Here is a 14,782-nt window from a genome sequence, read left to right as displayed (position 1 = left end):
AACAATTTCTTCTTCTGCATTGATCACAAAATATATCTGGATTTATTGATCGTAAAATATATGCATGAATAGGGGAGAATGTAGGAAATGGAATCTGTGAATATGATTTTTTAATCTCAATATTGGTTCTGTAACTTACTGCTACAAATAGCTTTACTCCACTGTTTTATCTCATTGTCAGTCTGGCCGTGTAAAGCATCCTTCCATCAACATTAAATCGACTTGGACATAAGCCTGCTTCCCCATCTGTACATGGAGTGAAATCACCCACGGCTGCAACCAGATCACCATGGAACCAACCATCCCATAGCGCCCTCTGCTGTCTCTTCTCTCATCTCCATCTTGATTTGGAAAAAGGAGATGCTGTCTTATTCATTGGGATGGTAACCCTCTGGAGATTTTCACCATGCATACTCATGAACAGTTCTGTCCCAGCATTTTTAACGTTTCTTCAATCTGCCACCATCTTAAACCTTCCTCAATCTCAATCTCATCACATTTCACCTGAATCTAACCTTGCAATCTCAAACAGCGCTTCAACCTTCAGCATCCATCTCTGAAATATTAACAACACCTCATGTGACCCCCGGCAGCAAAACCTCCGCTTGCCCGTCAAGATCTGCTTCACCCCCCAGTGGTTCATAAATCCTCAAACACTCATGTGCTCTGACACTTCTATCCCTAGATTACAGAGGCTCTCACCATGCCCATCCGCGCTCAGCAGCCTCTGGCTCATCCAGCTCAGGGCGACGGGGAGAGGAACGGGACGGTTCGCACAGGGATCCAGGGCCCTCCAGGGCCCTAGTGCCTGCAGAGCCCCAGCACCTGGGCCTGTGTCACGTCCACCTCCGAGAACAGCGGCAGATGCAGGAAATCCAGACGCAGGCTGAAGCTGACATGGACATCAATGAGAACTTCCTTTCCCAGGATGCCACAGAGAGGCCGCGCACTAAGTCTGACCCAACCCTGCAGAGCTCGGAGGAAATTGCTGGAGCTGTGGAGAATGCCGTACTAGATAATTCCTCTTTTAGAATCCGAGCTCAAACGATGAGTCAATCGCAGAAAGCCATGAGGTACTTCTGTGACTCGTGCAAAGCTCGGCTTAGAGCAGAGGGCCTGTCACCTGTATTAAATGGTTGCGGCAGCTCTGGGAAGCACTGCTCCTCCGCTTGCGCGTCCAGGGACGGGGGTGGGGCTGTTGACCTCATGGCTATTCCTCCGCCAGGAAACGAAGAGGAGGATGAGGAAGCAGACCTCGGAGCGGGGAAGCTGCAACCGCCAACATCTGCTATCGCCGCCCCGCCTCCAGGGTTTAGAGACAACAGTTCAGATGAGGACGACGCTAAAAGAGGAAAGAAGAAACGTGCTACGCCCAGTCCGGCCGCTGCCCCCCCTGGGAAGGTGGCCAAGGCCAAGGAAGACGTGCCTGTTACACTGATTGATAACGTGGCCACCAGAACAGTGCGGGATCATGCCCAGGAGCTTGATGATGCTCTCGTTTCCACTTTGCAAGCCCTAGAAGCTTTGGCAGCGTCTGAAGACTACCCCCATCACCCCCAGCAGCCCACGCAGACTGCAGGTCAAAAGACTGATTCGCGCCAAGATCCTAATTTTACGCTCAGACTAATCATCAGTACATACAGGGTTACATTTGAATTACATTATTTAACATTGCATTTAAACTCCTATTAGTTTTGATTATGTATTGCATTGTTTGATGTAGTCAACAAATATGCATTTGTAATTTCTAAATCGTATATATTTGTTTAATTAATGGGTTATAAACAGCAGCACGTTGTTCAAGTCATTGGAAATTACCTCATGAGATTAATGTTTGGTTTGAGTAAGCTTTAATCATAATAAGAACACTGGAAGCAATATTTGTATATCCCAAAAAGCACCCTCACATGCTGTAAATTGCAATTAAATTTTTAAAAAGTGAATAAGCTACATATAATAATAAATAAATACATATAATAGCTTATTAGCATAATATCTAAATCAATATCAACAGGGTCGTTGGTGAATTAAAGTGTTTTTAGAAAGATGCTCTCTGATAATAACTGCTTTGTTATTCATCCCTATTACTCTGACAGTGCTATGCTTTCTTCTTCAACAGGACTGATCGTGCTAGCTGCCATTACACCCGAGTCTTCTTTGGACTCGGGCCATGAGACAAACTCCTCAGAGTTGACGGACGTCTCTGAGATGATGTCTGCCATGAAGCAGCATCAGAACCAAGCTTATCTACTGGCTCATCATATTAACAAGGAGCGTATCTTTTGCCGGCGGGACTTCCCTCTGGCCATTCCCGGCTGTACAGCTCAAACCATAGGGACTGGGGCTTTCTCTGTGGGTCAAATCCGTGGTGGATGCCCTCCTAAACAAGTGATTCTCAGCAAGACTGTACCTTTAAAAGTCAATCCAAGTCAAAAGACGTCAGAGCTTAGTGTTGTTGGGGAACCGGTAAGCGCTCGAAAACCTAGTCCAAGTGAGTCAAAGACTGAGGAGCTGAAATCAAAAGAGGAATCCACCAAAGGACATTCTGCTGAGCCACCTTCTAAGTCAGCCAGAGAACCCAAAGTGTCAGATCCACCATCTCAAGTCCAAGGGAGTAAGGATCAGATGTTATCCAATTTGGCGGTGGAAAAAAAGAGTCACAAGATTCCTGAAAGCATCAAGGGTAAAGTAACTGCACCTAGGAGTAATGAATCCACCGCCAAAGCCTTACCTATCCTTTTTACTGTGGACATAAATGCCTCCAACCAGAACTCCCTAAAAAACATGTGCCAGGATGCCAAGACTGCCTGTAGTGAGACCATTAAGCCTTCAAGCTCTAAAGAACTTCTACCAATCGATGATCTTTTCTGCACATGCCCAGTACGGGCGGAGCCTGGGCCTCAGCTCAGAGTCAAAGATCCACACATTCAGAAGATGGTAGTATTTCAATCCTCATCCCCCACAGATGATGAACGTCTACAGGCCAAGGTTCTGCAGCTGACGAATAGCAAAGATGTGTCAGTACGGCTGGGAGGAGCAGACCCCATTTTGGCTAAATGCAGCCCTAAGGTCCAAACAAAGTACTCCCCTCACAAGCCAGTGAAAGCAGAGACGTGTGACAAAAAAACAGCAGCAGAGGATAAAGCAGAGGGGTCCCAGAGCAAAGCACATCCTGAGCAACAGAAATGTCCCCCGCCAAAGTCTTTACCTATTTTGGATGACCCGACACAACCCAGCTCCTCTGTAGACAAGGTCTCCACCCTACCAGCCAGTGACTCAAAGAAGCCGAGCAGTGGTAAGGGGAAGTCACATCGTAGTGCCCCATTCCTAAGCTTTAGAAGCCTGCTGTCAGCGACATTCCCAGCAAGAATGCGGCGGGAGACGGACGAGCGAAGGGCTCAGCTGCAGAAGGTCCGGCAGTATGAGCTGGAGTTTCTAGAAGAGCTTTTGAAGCCCAAGTCGTCCCAAGCAGAGTATCTGCCCCAGGGGTCCTCACCTGTACCTTCAGGTACACCCTGCGCATGTCAACTTCGCACCAGTCCCGTTTTGAAGGCCCCAGGTATCTCTCGGGAGCAACGTCGCAGTTGTGACTGCAAGAGAATGTGCAGAGGCATGCGTCTCCCTGACACGCCGGTCGGATCCACAACAGAAATATCCCAAAGAGGCAGAGAGAGGAACGCCTCCCAAACCCCCCCTGCGGTCTCAAAAGCCCCTCACAGTCAAGGCAGTACACGGAGGCCGCAGACCCTAGAGCTGAAGACCACCAGAATCCGCTCTACCAGCCTCGAGTCTAGAGAGCCCAGAGGGGAGCAGGCGTCCTGCTTGCCTACCTGCACCTCTCAAACAGACTGCATGGGAGCACCACAGTATAAGAAGCTTCAGAGGCGCTACAGCATTGGAGAGGTGGACAACAGCTCCAGCACACCCGTATATGCTGAGGTCAAACCAAAAGCAAAGAGTCTTGAGAAGGAAATGGAAAGAGTGAGGGCCACAGGACTGAGGCTTCCGACGCCTATTGAGCCTGTCCACGCCCAAGCTCACCAAGCAGAGGGGAAGGGGAAAAAGGGTGTGTTCTTCATTCAGGGTGAGGAGCTTTTACGTGAAAGTAGAGAAGGGCCTAATGAGGTGCTACTCACCATACCAAGTGAAGATAGTGACGATAGGGAAAAGTGTTGTTCATTCTGTTTCTGCTACAGAAAATGTGAGGCAGCAGATGAAAGCAGTGAGAAGGATGAGCTCTCATACTCTATCCCCCTTCAGATTCTACCAGGAATGCAGATTGATTCACGCAGCCTACCCATAGTCAGCAAAACTCTCCAGGTCCTCAATGCAGAAGACTGTAGTGCCGAAGAAGAGGAACTGGAAGAAGAAGAACCTGAAACACAGGAAATCGACCTAAGAGCTTGTGGAACATTGGAGGGGAGCCTTGCCCGAGTCGAGGCTCTGCAGGGGAAGACATTTTCCCTGCCTGATGGCTTTCTGAACGCCCAGCTGGATGCTAACGAGCTGTTAGCTATCCTTCGGCAGTGCGCTAACAGTCCACAAGCTGAAGGGGAGGCCCGTCTTCAGCCTTTACGGGTTAATGAGTACAAGCAAGAGCTAGCATTGCGTTTTAAAGAGTTCCGGGCATCCTGCCGACGAGTGGCAAGTGTCGAGAAGAGCCCGACACGTATGCTTGCTGTGGTAACGGCTAGCTTTCAGGTGTTGTGTGACCTGACTCAGACCTTTATCAAGCTGGTCCGAGGTGTGCGCTCAGAGAATCAAAGGCTACAGCTGCTAAGAAAGGTTGAAGAAGTGGCTATCAACTATACTTTGCTTCTACGCGCAGCAGAGGAGTCAATGGGACATTCAAGCAGCCTCCCATCGAAAACCATGAGCCCTCAAATTTGCAGCACTAGTAACATGAGCTCTCTCACTCGACCCATCAAGACATTACCCACTCCGTAAAGATTAAAATTAGAGTGGACATTCAAGTGTATAGGAGGGTGCTAGCCCAGATCATCATCATCACTTATTTATTGTTTACATTTTTTAAAGATGTGCTAAGATCCATATCAAATAACATTTACAATGCAGCTGTTTCCCTTCATGTTTACAGGCACTGTGGAAGCCTAGTGGATTTTTTGGTTGAACTGAAAAGATATGAGATGAATGCACAAAGGATAAAGGACCGGTAGACACAGGGCTATTCACTTCACATTCAAATACTTCAAAAAGTGAAAATGATATACTATTTTCTATGTAATGTATATTTAACTTGTACCTTCTTAGCAAATAATATACAATTTTATGTTAAAAAAGATATGTGAAAATATTATTTTAAAATAATTAATTTAAAAGAGAAAATATAGAGAACCTAATAAATAGTCAGACATTATTATGTGCTCTGGGCTATTATACTGCAGAGAGCTTATCAAGTAGCGACTTCTGTGAATTAGCTAGTCCAAAGCATTGGTTTTATGGATGGTGATGTGTTTGTGGAATTTCCTGACTGTTGTAAAAGAAAATGGGGATCTATCTTGGCTGTACTGTCGGATGTACCGTTATCAAAGCAATCTCAATATTATTCAGAAGGTAAAAGACAAGTAGGCTGGGGATACATTTGATCTATGACGAAAATCTTCCCACTAGTAGATCAAAGTGCAGGGTATAAAGCTACCTGCTTTGTGCCAACAATGTAGCTATAGGCCTACCCGAGTTGCTAACTGCTGCTGCGTTTCTACAGTAGACCTACTGATTGAAAATTAGCTGCATTTACAGTGTAGTTTATTTGCATCTGCTGTGAGCCCAAAAAGGCAAAACACCAACTGCAGTTACTTTGTCAGGGTAAAAAAAATAAAAGGCTACTTGCTAATGTGCACCCTTAGCGCTGGAATCAAGCGTCTCAATTAGTGCTCTGTGCCATTAATTATAGTCTCAACAATCTGGGTCAGCAATCGGAATCAGCTCTGAAGTTGTATCTCTTTGTATAGTTCAGTGCTTTATATTTGCTGCTGTTGAGAACTTCCCATGATTCATTTCCAGAACGACAGGTTTCATCAGTTAATTTGTTTGATTCAGGTTTTCAGATATATAGGCCTATATGCTCTCTACGTGCTGTTATAGATTGTGCAATGCAGCAAATATTTATGAATCACACAAAGTAGTTTTCTATGTATTTTAATAAAACTAACACCTCTGTTTCATGTTTGAGATCCTCTTTTTGTCTTATCATGTTATCATAATTCCGCACAGAGAGGCTGGATAAAAACCAGGATACACTGTTAAAAGAATGAGTTCCACTTAGTGAAGACAATAAACTGTTAATTATTGTAAGAAGGGAATTGTTTATATATTTAACATATACACTAGGTGCACACATACACAACCATACATGCATTTGTTTCCTTAAGAATTTCCCTTACATGTTTAGATCAAAGGTTTACCTGCAACCAAGGTTAATCTGATGGTTGGTTGATAAAACAATAAGTGGTTTCATCTAAAATAGTTTTATTTTATTTTAGAATGATTCTGACAAACCTAGTTCTGACATTCAGATTGTCTCTTTCAGATGTGCCAAGTGAAGCTGTAGTTCACATATAAAACTAATGAACAATTTGTTGTGTAAAGTATTAGAGACTGATGTTCTACCGACTGGGATTGGTGTTTTGCATTTGATATTTCAATAAAAAAGTATCCACGGAGAACATGGACTCATATGGTGCATTTCCTGCCTTGATTTCAAAGCAGAATCATGGTTCCACACTCTTTTGCCAGTGTGGAGTCCCTTTGCTGTTATTTTCCTTAAACATTTTGTTGTTTCCTCCTGGTCTGCATGATTTCCCTTATCTGCTGTACTTTCACTCAATACGCAGAGGCTTTTGAAGTCAGTTCAATGGTCAAATTGAAAGGGATTGTACCATTACTTTGTACAAAGTATTTTCCAATTCTTAAGAAAAGGCATTCACTAAATTGAAGGCTGTGGTGTTAATTCTGTGACAATGTTTTGCAGTGGATATTGTACATGGAGATGTATTATTCTATACTAGAAATGTACATAGAAAATATTTGTGAGCCTGAGAAATACTTTTAAAACATCAAATACTAATAAATTTATCCTACCGCTTCACTATTTTATAAAATAAAAGACAACATCTCTGAGTTATTTATTTATAGAGGCCCTGTGGCTAATAGCAAAACATATATTTTAAATGATATACTATGAGTATAAAGCATGGAACATGTTTATTTTTATATATATAATAGTAGGCTACGTCTTTTCATCTGTACCATATTCTATTAACATGACGATAAACGTTTTCTGTGGTTATCATCATTTTATTTGCTTCAACAGATTGTGTGGGTATTTCTGTTTCATTCTCATGCTAGGCCTATCATCAAACTGTTTATTTCTGTGCACCTTTCCATCCTTGTCTTTATTTAATGTCAACAACCTTGTGGTTACTGTGTTCTTCTGTCTGTGTACTAAGTAACTCATGTTTTAATAGCAATAAAGTATATTGAAGATATAGCCTACCATTTCAGATAACGTGACCTGATCCAAATACATGATGAGGAATATCATACATTAAAGGACATTACAGTGAGCAGCCTACCTCACTTTGAGCCACCTAACCTAACTGCAAAGTAAGGTACTTTTTACAGTTAGCTGACATGACGTAGGCTATCAACTACCGGCTCAGGAACTAACGTGGATTTACAAGCCTAAATATCACCTGAATAATAGGTTCAATATGGACGTCTGCATCCAGACGTCTGGGACTATTTTTGAGATATGTATAGTTTAAAATGTTCTAAAGACTCAGTGTTTGGTTTGTGTTGTTCAATAACATGATTCACTACACCTTAAAACAACACAAAGTCCATAATCGTTGCTGCAATTAAACCTATAATCTTTACGCTTTTTAAATATGAAGACACATTTTCAGAGTGTTGTCATGTGTTAATCATTAGAATTGTTACCAACTAGAACGTTTTACTCGTCGTTTCACTCTTAATACTCCTAAAGGGCCCTATTTTACAGGTGTCACTGACAGGTGTCAATGTGATTAAGAACCATTACAAGCCGTTTTAAATCTGCCCTGCCCGGTGACATCACAAGTGGGCGTATGATGATAAATCATTTTACCCAGAGCTATTTAGAGTATAAAATTGTCTAAATGGCTCTGAGTCTACCAACCCAGCTGACTGTAGCAACTGGTTAAGGAAGGCTTATCTATCCGTACCGCATTGAATGCTCCGACACTTTGCAGCGATCAGTCAACATCGCTGCCATAGTTCAGAGGCCAAGAATGGCCTGTAAACAAATACAGGTAAATGGGAGTTGCTGTTTTTGTGGACAAAGGGCACTATAATGTTTTCATTTCTCAACTGATTACAATGAGTCGTTTTAATATTCATACTAATTCACACAATTGATAAATTATATAATTATCATTTTTATTATATCAAGTAGGCTATAAAGCATCGAATAAATAAGACTAATTCAAATCGGTTGCGAAATGTTAAGATTACAGTGCATTTTATCCAGAAAATCGCAGCACCTCCGTGTATTTGTTTACAGGCACATCTATACCTCTCCAATATGGCGGTGACTGTGGCGTACGACCTGAAAGCAAATGCGTTGTCTATGTGGTCTACGTTAAAAGTTACGTAGGAAAGAATCGGAGAATGGAAAACGCGATGACGCAATGACGACACCACGTAAGTGAAAGCTGCGCGCTATAAGCAACATGCGCACGCGTATTGTGAGGCATAATGGTGGATAGGTAGGCAACATATTTACCTCGCAAGAGTCCATCAACTTTTCATTAATTTCAAACAGAACAAATTCTCGTATCGACACTAGTTGTACAGAGCTTTACAGGGCTACTACCACGTTTTAGTCACACCAGGCTTTTTTCAAAATGCCCAACATTAAAATATTCAGCGGCAGCTCGCATCCGGACCTATCTCAAAAGATAGCTGACCGCCTTGGACTGGAACTTGGAAAGGTTGTGACGAAGAAATTCAGCAACCAGGAGACATGGTAAGATATCTGTTATATATTAGATGTTTTGTAATGGTGACCAGTGAACAGACGTGGTTTACATTTGGTGACTTGATCTTTGTTGAGAACGCGTTGTCACGTTGTTCCCGCTAAGACGCTTGGGGCTTGTAGTCCACACATGGTGTTGAACACATGCTGTACTCTGGCCTCCTACACATTATTTTTAAATGTTATTCTCTCGTTTCACGGCTGGGTCAGAGTTTACATTGTTGAATTTCCCATCTGCTCTCTTTCATCAGCGTGGAGATAGGGGAGAGTGTGCGTGGAGAGGATGTCTACATCGTACAGAGTGGCTGTGGGGAGATCAACGATAATTTAATGGAGCTCCTCATAATGATTAACGCCTGCAAGATCGCCTCAGCATCCAGGGTCACAGCCGTCATCCCCTGTTTTCCTTACGCCCGACAAGACAAGAAGGACAAGGTGGGGGTGAGGGATATTTGTCTAGTTACTTTTTTCACGCCATTAAGCCACTGCACACCATTAAACACGGCCTGTATCACAATCATACATTCATACCAATTTACCATTGAACCATGCAAGCGAACAGATCATTTGTCCCAACTGACCATGATTGGTTGGTTGTTTGTGCTGTTTTAACTGATCTGAATCCATTATAAGGCATGCTTAAAGTGAATTATGTTGTAAGTCAGCTATCTGCAAATGGTGAATATTGACCAGTACCTCATTGCAGACTATCTCAAAAAATGTATATCAGGAGAGTAAACACAGGAACATCGATAAATGGCTCCCTAGCCCTCAAGTCTGCCCTACAATGATTTCCAACATACACCTTGGGATAAGGTTAAAGGTCAATTCAATGATATAAATGGACTCTACTAGCCACGCTAACAGGATCTCTATAACATTTTCCATGCGTACCATCTTGGCTATCTAGGGTTATGTTAAGACAAATGTATCTTACTAAACAATCTTTGTAGTTAAAATTGGCTTTGCTCCTTGTGCATGGATAACTTGTAAAGTTAATATTTGCCATTGAGCGATTCCTTTATGAATTATTGTCATGCCTTTATGGTGTTTTTATGTTATGAAATTATCTTCAATGATGGTAGACACCTGTTAAGATTTAAAGAATAAGGAAATGGGTTTGAATTAAATTCTGCCTGTATGTAAGAATAGAAGCTGTATTATTTTCATATAAAATAATATGTTTATAGCATGTCATTTAGTGACTGTTTCGTGTGACTAAAGTTATCCATGTCATTGCAGAGCCGTGCTCCCATCTCTGCGAAGTTGGTGGCCAACATGTTGTCCGTGTCTGGGGCGGACCACATCATCACAATGGATTTGCATGCCTCTCAGATACAGGTGAGCACTCGTCTTGGATCGCGCAGTCCTACTACGTTATAGAAGGGCATCTGTGGGGAGGTGGCACAGAGCCTGGTCGTGCAACCTGAAACTGAAAGGACTGAGTTTCACCACAGATATTCTACCAACGAGAAACTCAACTTGCGAGTTGATGAACCTTAACTGTATTTTATACAGCCAAATGTCAAATGCCCCGTTCACCTAAATATGAGCTGGTCTTCCATCAGATTTAAGATGATCCTGATTTGTGATAATAGGTGATCCGCAATTAAGCATATTGTTTTGCCATGTCTCTAAGACGCTATGGCAGTTTGAAACACAACAATGGCTCCAGATTATGACGCATCATTTCACAATTAATTACTAAGCAATGATAAAGTAAAAAGAAAACAGAGTAGGAACATTGAGTCAGCACTACTTGAGTCGTGACTCATGAATTTCCATGGTATCAATAAATTGCGTCATCTTGTGTTCCCAAATCAATACTCTACTCTTCGTTGTAACAACTTCCCTGTTTATTTTTACTCCTTTTTGTCTTGAGTCTCAGTTATATTTTTATACCGGCTGCTTGTCTGTCAAACTATTAATCTTGTTTGTTCAGGTCAAACGGTGAAACTTCATCTCACCCTAATTCATTCTCTCATAATACTCACCCTTTATTTGACATGAATGCTTGTCGACGACAGTATTCAGCGTGGCTGCACCACGGCGCTTTGTGCCACATGACACTGTGCTCCAGTTTCCCTGACTCCTGTGGCCCTCTGCTCTTGTGTTCTGAAACCAGGGCTTCTTTGATATTCCTGTGGACAACCTGTACGCCGAGCCCGCCGTGCTGAAGTGGATCAAGGAGAACATCAGCGAGTGGAAGAACTGCACCATCGTGTCCCCTGACGCAGGTGGAGCCAAGAGGTACACCAAGGCCGGTGTTTATTTTGTTTGCCGTTTTTAGTGGCGCATTTTGACCGTTGAGGGTCCTTGAGCCCTATCTCTGTCGGACTCGACTTTGGAAACGGCACCCGCCTTGCTTATCTGTGCCATAGCACCAAACTGTGGGTGTTGAGTTTATTCAGCCGCTCACTTAACGTGTGCACGTTTTCCCTTTTGTTTCCTCTGGCCAGGGTCACGTCGATAGCGGACAGGTTGAACGTAGACTTTGCCCTGATCCACAAGGAGAGGAAAAAGGCCAACGAGGTGGACCGCATGGTGCTGGTCGGAGACGTGAAGGATCGGGTCGCCATTCTCGTGGATGACATGGCCGACACCTGTGGCACGATCTGCCATGCTGCTGACAAGTATACCCCTTGTTTATTAATGATACTTGTTCACTATGGATACAACTATGCCCCCTGGGAAGAATGTTTGATGGATTCATCTAATTGTTGCTGAATCCTCAAACGGCATTCCAGTCTATTATATAGTCGTGTTTAAATGGTATTTGTATTTCAACAAATCGTTCTTTGTTTCCCCCTTTTCTTTTCAGATTGATTTCCGCTGGTGCCACAAAGGTTTACGCCATTCTTACACATGGCATCTTCTCTGGTCCGGCCATCTCGCGTATCAATAATGCCTGCTTCGAAGCCGTGGTGGTCACCAACACCATCCCTCAGGAGGAGAAGATGAAGCACTGCAACAAGATACAGGTCAGCGGTCTCCATTGCCTCCCCCCTACAGTGCATGCTCAACACACTATCAAGTCTAGACTGTTCCTACCTCTAGTCAATAAATTACAAAAAGCCATAACGCTAGCAACATTATCCATTATATTCTAACCGGTTCTTTGTGCATTGTGACGCTAACTCTGTCTCACTCTGGTTTTCTAGGTGATTGACATCTCCATGATCCTGGCTGAGGCCATCCGCAGGACCCACAACGGAGAGTCTGTGTCGTACCTGTTCAGCCACGTCCCCTTGTAACCCCACACCCTCCTGTCAGCCGTCTCGCTGTCGCACCAAATATAAGAAAAAAGGGATGATTTGCCCCGGCCAAACAACCATTAAAAAAACTCTGCTGCTAACCATCAAACCACAATTTGAGCAGTTATGTCTGTTGCTAATATGGACTCCATTAACAAAAGTCCCACTTGGCCTCTTGAGCAGCCACCCTTTAGCCTGGACCCTTGGGCATACAAAAAGCAATTGATTCCAAGCTAGAGATTTTGGCTGGTGTTTTAATTGTGTATGGCTGAATTAAGTCTATCTACTGTGAATGTTCTCTTCTTCCTTCTAACAGTACTTTGACCTGGCACCATTGCCCTGTTAGAAATAGTCTACGGCCCTTTTAAATTTGAATATTATATCTATATCCATTTATCTCTCGCGCACGCACATACCTTACCCCCCACCCCTGTTACAATGTGGTGGCAATGTTACAAAGACTGGTCATTTTTGGGTTAGTTTGAAACGACGCTGAAGTTGGCCTCCGATTCGCAGCATCCGATTCAGCAGCTGGTCCACTTTAAATCGGTCCTGATTGAAAACAACTACACCTAGACTCTTCAAATCTAGACTAAATTATCACAGTGAGGCTATACATTATATAAAACATAGTTTCAGATTTGTGAAACCTTTACCCTATTTGTGAAAATGCAATAAAGGCACATTTTAATGCTTTTTAGGGGTCCAGACCGCATTAGAACTGATCCTGATTAAAAACCACTACACCTAGACTCTACAAATCTGGACTAAATTATCACAGTGAGGCTATACATTATGTAAAACATAGTTTCAGATTTGTGAAACCTTTAACCTATTTGTGAAAATGCAATGTGGTCTGGACCCCTAAAAAGCATTCAAATAAGCCTGTATTGCATTTTCACAAATAGGGTAAAGGTTTCACAAATCTGAATCTATGTTTTACATAATGTATAGCCTCACTGTGATAATGTAATCCAAATTTGAAGAGTCTAGGTGTAGTGGTTTTCAATCAGGACCGATTTGAAGATTAGTGGTTTTCAAGCCGAATCGGATGCTGTGAATCGGATGCCAACTTCAGCGTCGTTAGTTTGAAGGCAACTGTTTGCTTGTTGTTGAAGTGAATGTGTTTAAATAAATCTAGTTTACCTTACAAACTGAATCCCCACTCACCAAGTGTGCCTCAGCAGAAAGTAGGATTTTTTTTTTTGTCTCTCCACGTAGTAATGTTGTTATCCATTAAGGGCTTTTTATGGTTCCACGTTCCCGCAACGCAAGGGGGTTACGGACCCCTTACGTCCTTGCGTACCCTCCTTGCGTCCACCGCAAGGGCCGGACGTGCGCCTCCCAAAAATCGTAACCTTCTGTCGAGGCGACACAGCAGCAAGGGCTGTGATTGGTCTGCTTACCAAAACCCGGCGTAGAACCATAAACGTTTACGACTGCGTCGAAGCGTCTGCGTGGTCGTTGCGTTGCGGGAACGTGAAAACATAAAAAGTCTAAAGACGTAGATAACCTGGGGAATAAAAGAACATTGTTTACTTTGGCTCTATATACAAGGTAACCTTTTGAAGGGTGATTCAAGGAAAAGTATGATCAAATCTCTCGGCCAATTAAAAAAGGGATTCTTTTTATGGGTTGATAAGGTAGACACTTTGAATCTTGCTAGATGCAGTCCCCAACAAGTTCAGTATGAAGCTAGGTAAAAAAAAAAAGAATATTCCCAGGGTCTATACAAAGTATAGACGTTGCTAGGTTTGGCTCATTGTTCTGGATAACATTTTTTGTTTATATTACCTCAACTGTACCTTCAACCAATTAAACTTGACAATGATTAATGCTAAATACATGCCCAGTCCTGAGTTTTGTTCATTTTATTTTAGGTAAAAATAAAGGTAAAATAAGATCTGATTTGACATTTATATTTTGACTTGGGGTAAACGTGTTCTTCCCTCGCTGGATTTTGAAGTCCAGTTCTTTAATTTATTTGGAACAATATTTCCAGAAAGTAGGAACGTAAAAACTAGGACTGTTGAGTTACGGCGCACTTGTTGAGTGGTGTTGCTGGGGGTTCAGTTTGCCATTCATCTTCTAGGTAGAAAATCGATAATGTGTGCTGTTGGCTTACAGCATGCTCTGCCGGCTAGAGCTTCCTTCAATTTAATATACCCAGTTATTTTTCTGTTGGGTGTTTCGTGTGTAATAACAGCCATTTTTCATGTGCGTATTCAGAAACTATGTAAGGCTCTTACTTGGGTGATTGAGCCAAATGGCCTACTACATATCAAAATACGTTAATCATAAAGAGCATACGATACAAATGTGGGATCACAGTTGTCATGATTTTGCAAACACTTTACACCGTTAATATAAACAATGATAGCATGGCGGCATGAAGTACATAAATTCCCAGCAGTAACGCATCCGTGAGCTGCAGAAGATGATGGATAGTGCAGTTCACACCGGAACTGACGTTGAATTGTTCTAAAATCAA

General features: G+C 42.7%; 2 protein-coding genes and 1 long non-coding RNA gene across 5 annotated transcripts in view; 2 read left to right on the top strand and 1 right to left on the bottom strand.

The window, feature by feature from the left end:
• frmpd3 (FERM and PDZ domain containing 3) overlaps positions 1-6,180 on the top strand; it is a 68,416-nt gene extending 62,236 nt beyond the window's left edge. For both annotated transcript variants that reach the window (XM_030368684.1, XM_030368685.1), the window contains 2 exons: positions 686-1,579; positions 2,120-6,180. In XM_030368684.1, the coding sequence (XP_030224544.1) occupies positions 686-1,579; positions 2,120-4,947 (3,722 nt within the window). In that variant the 3' untranslated portion in view covers positions 4,948-6,180. The remainder of the gene's footprint in view (positions 1-685; positions 1,580-2,119) is intronic.
• Positions 6,181-8,548: 2,368 nt separating this feature from the next.
• Positions 8,549-12,406, top strand: prps1b (phosphoribosyl pyrophosphate synthetase 1B). 2 transcript variants are annotated; one of them, XM_030368690.1, is made up of 7 exons: positions 8,549-9,028; positions 9,289-9,478; positions 10,280-10,378; positions 11,163-11,287; positions 11,497-11,670; positions 11,859-12,018; positions 12,199-12,406. In XM_030368690.1, exons 1-7 carry the CDS (start codon positions 8,907-8,909, stop codon positions 12,289-12,291), a joined length of 963 nt encoding a protein of 320 aa, XP_030224550.1. In that variant the 5' UTR covers positions 8,549-8,906; the 3' UTR covers positions 12,292-12,406. The 2 variants fall into 2 exon arrangements, with proteins under 2 accessions (XP_030224550.1, XP_030224551.1); XM_030368691.1 differs by having other exon boundaries at positions 8,552-9,028; positions 9,289-9,472.
• On the bottom strand, positions 9,328-11,252 carry LOC115552519 (uncharacterized). The gene is made up of 2 exons (XR_003978330.1): positions 11,032-11,252; positions 9,328-10,469 (listed from the first exon to the last, which is right to left on the bottom strand). It is a non-coding gene; the product is annotated as an uncharacterized LOC115552519 (long non-coding RNA).
• Positions 12,407-14,782: the final 2,376 nt, after the last annotated feature.

Source organism: Gadus morhua, chromosome 10 (genome assembly GCF_902167405.1).
Source record: "Gadus morhua chromosome 10, gadMor3.0, whole genome shotgun sequence".
Classification (NCBI taxonomy): Eukaryota; Metazoa; Chordata; class Actinopteri; order Gadiformes; family Gadidae; genus Gadus; species Gadus morhua.
The sequence above is the reverse complement of the archived record's forward strand: the minus strand, read 5'-3'. Positions and strand labels throughout refer to the sequence as shown.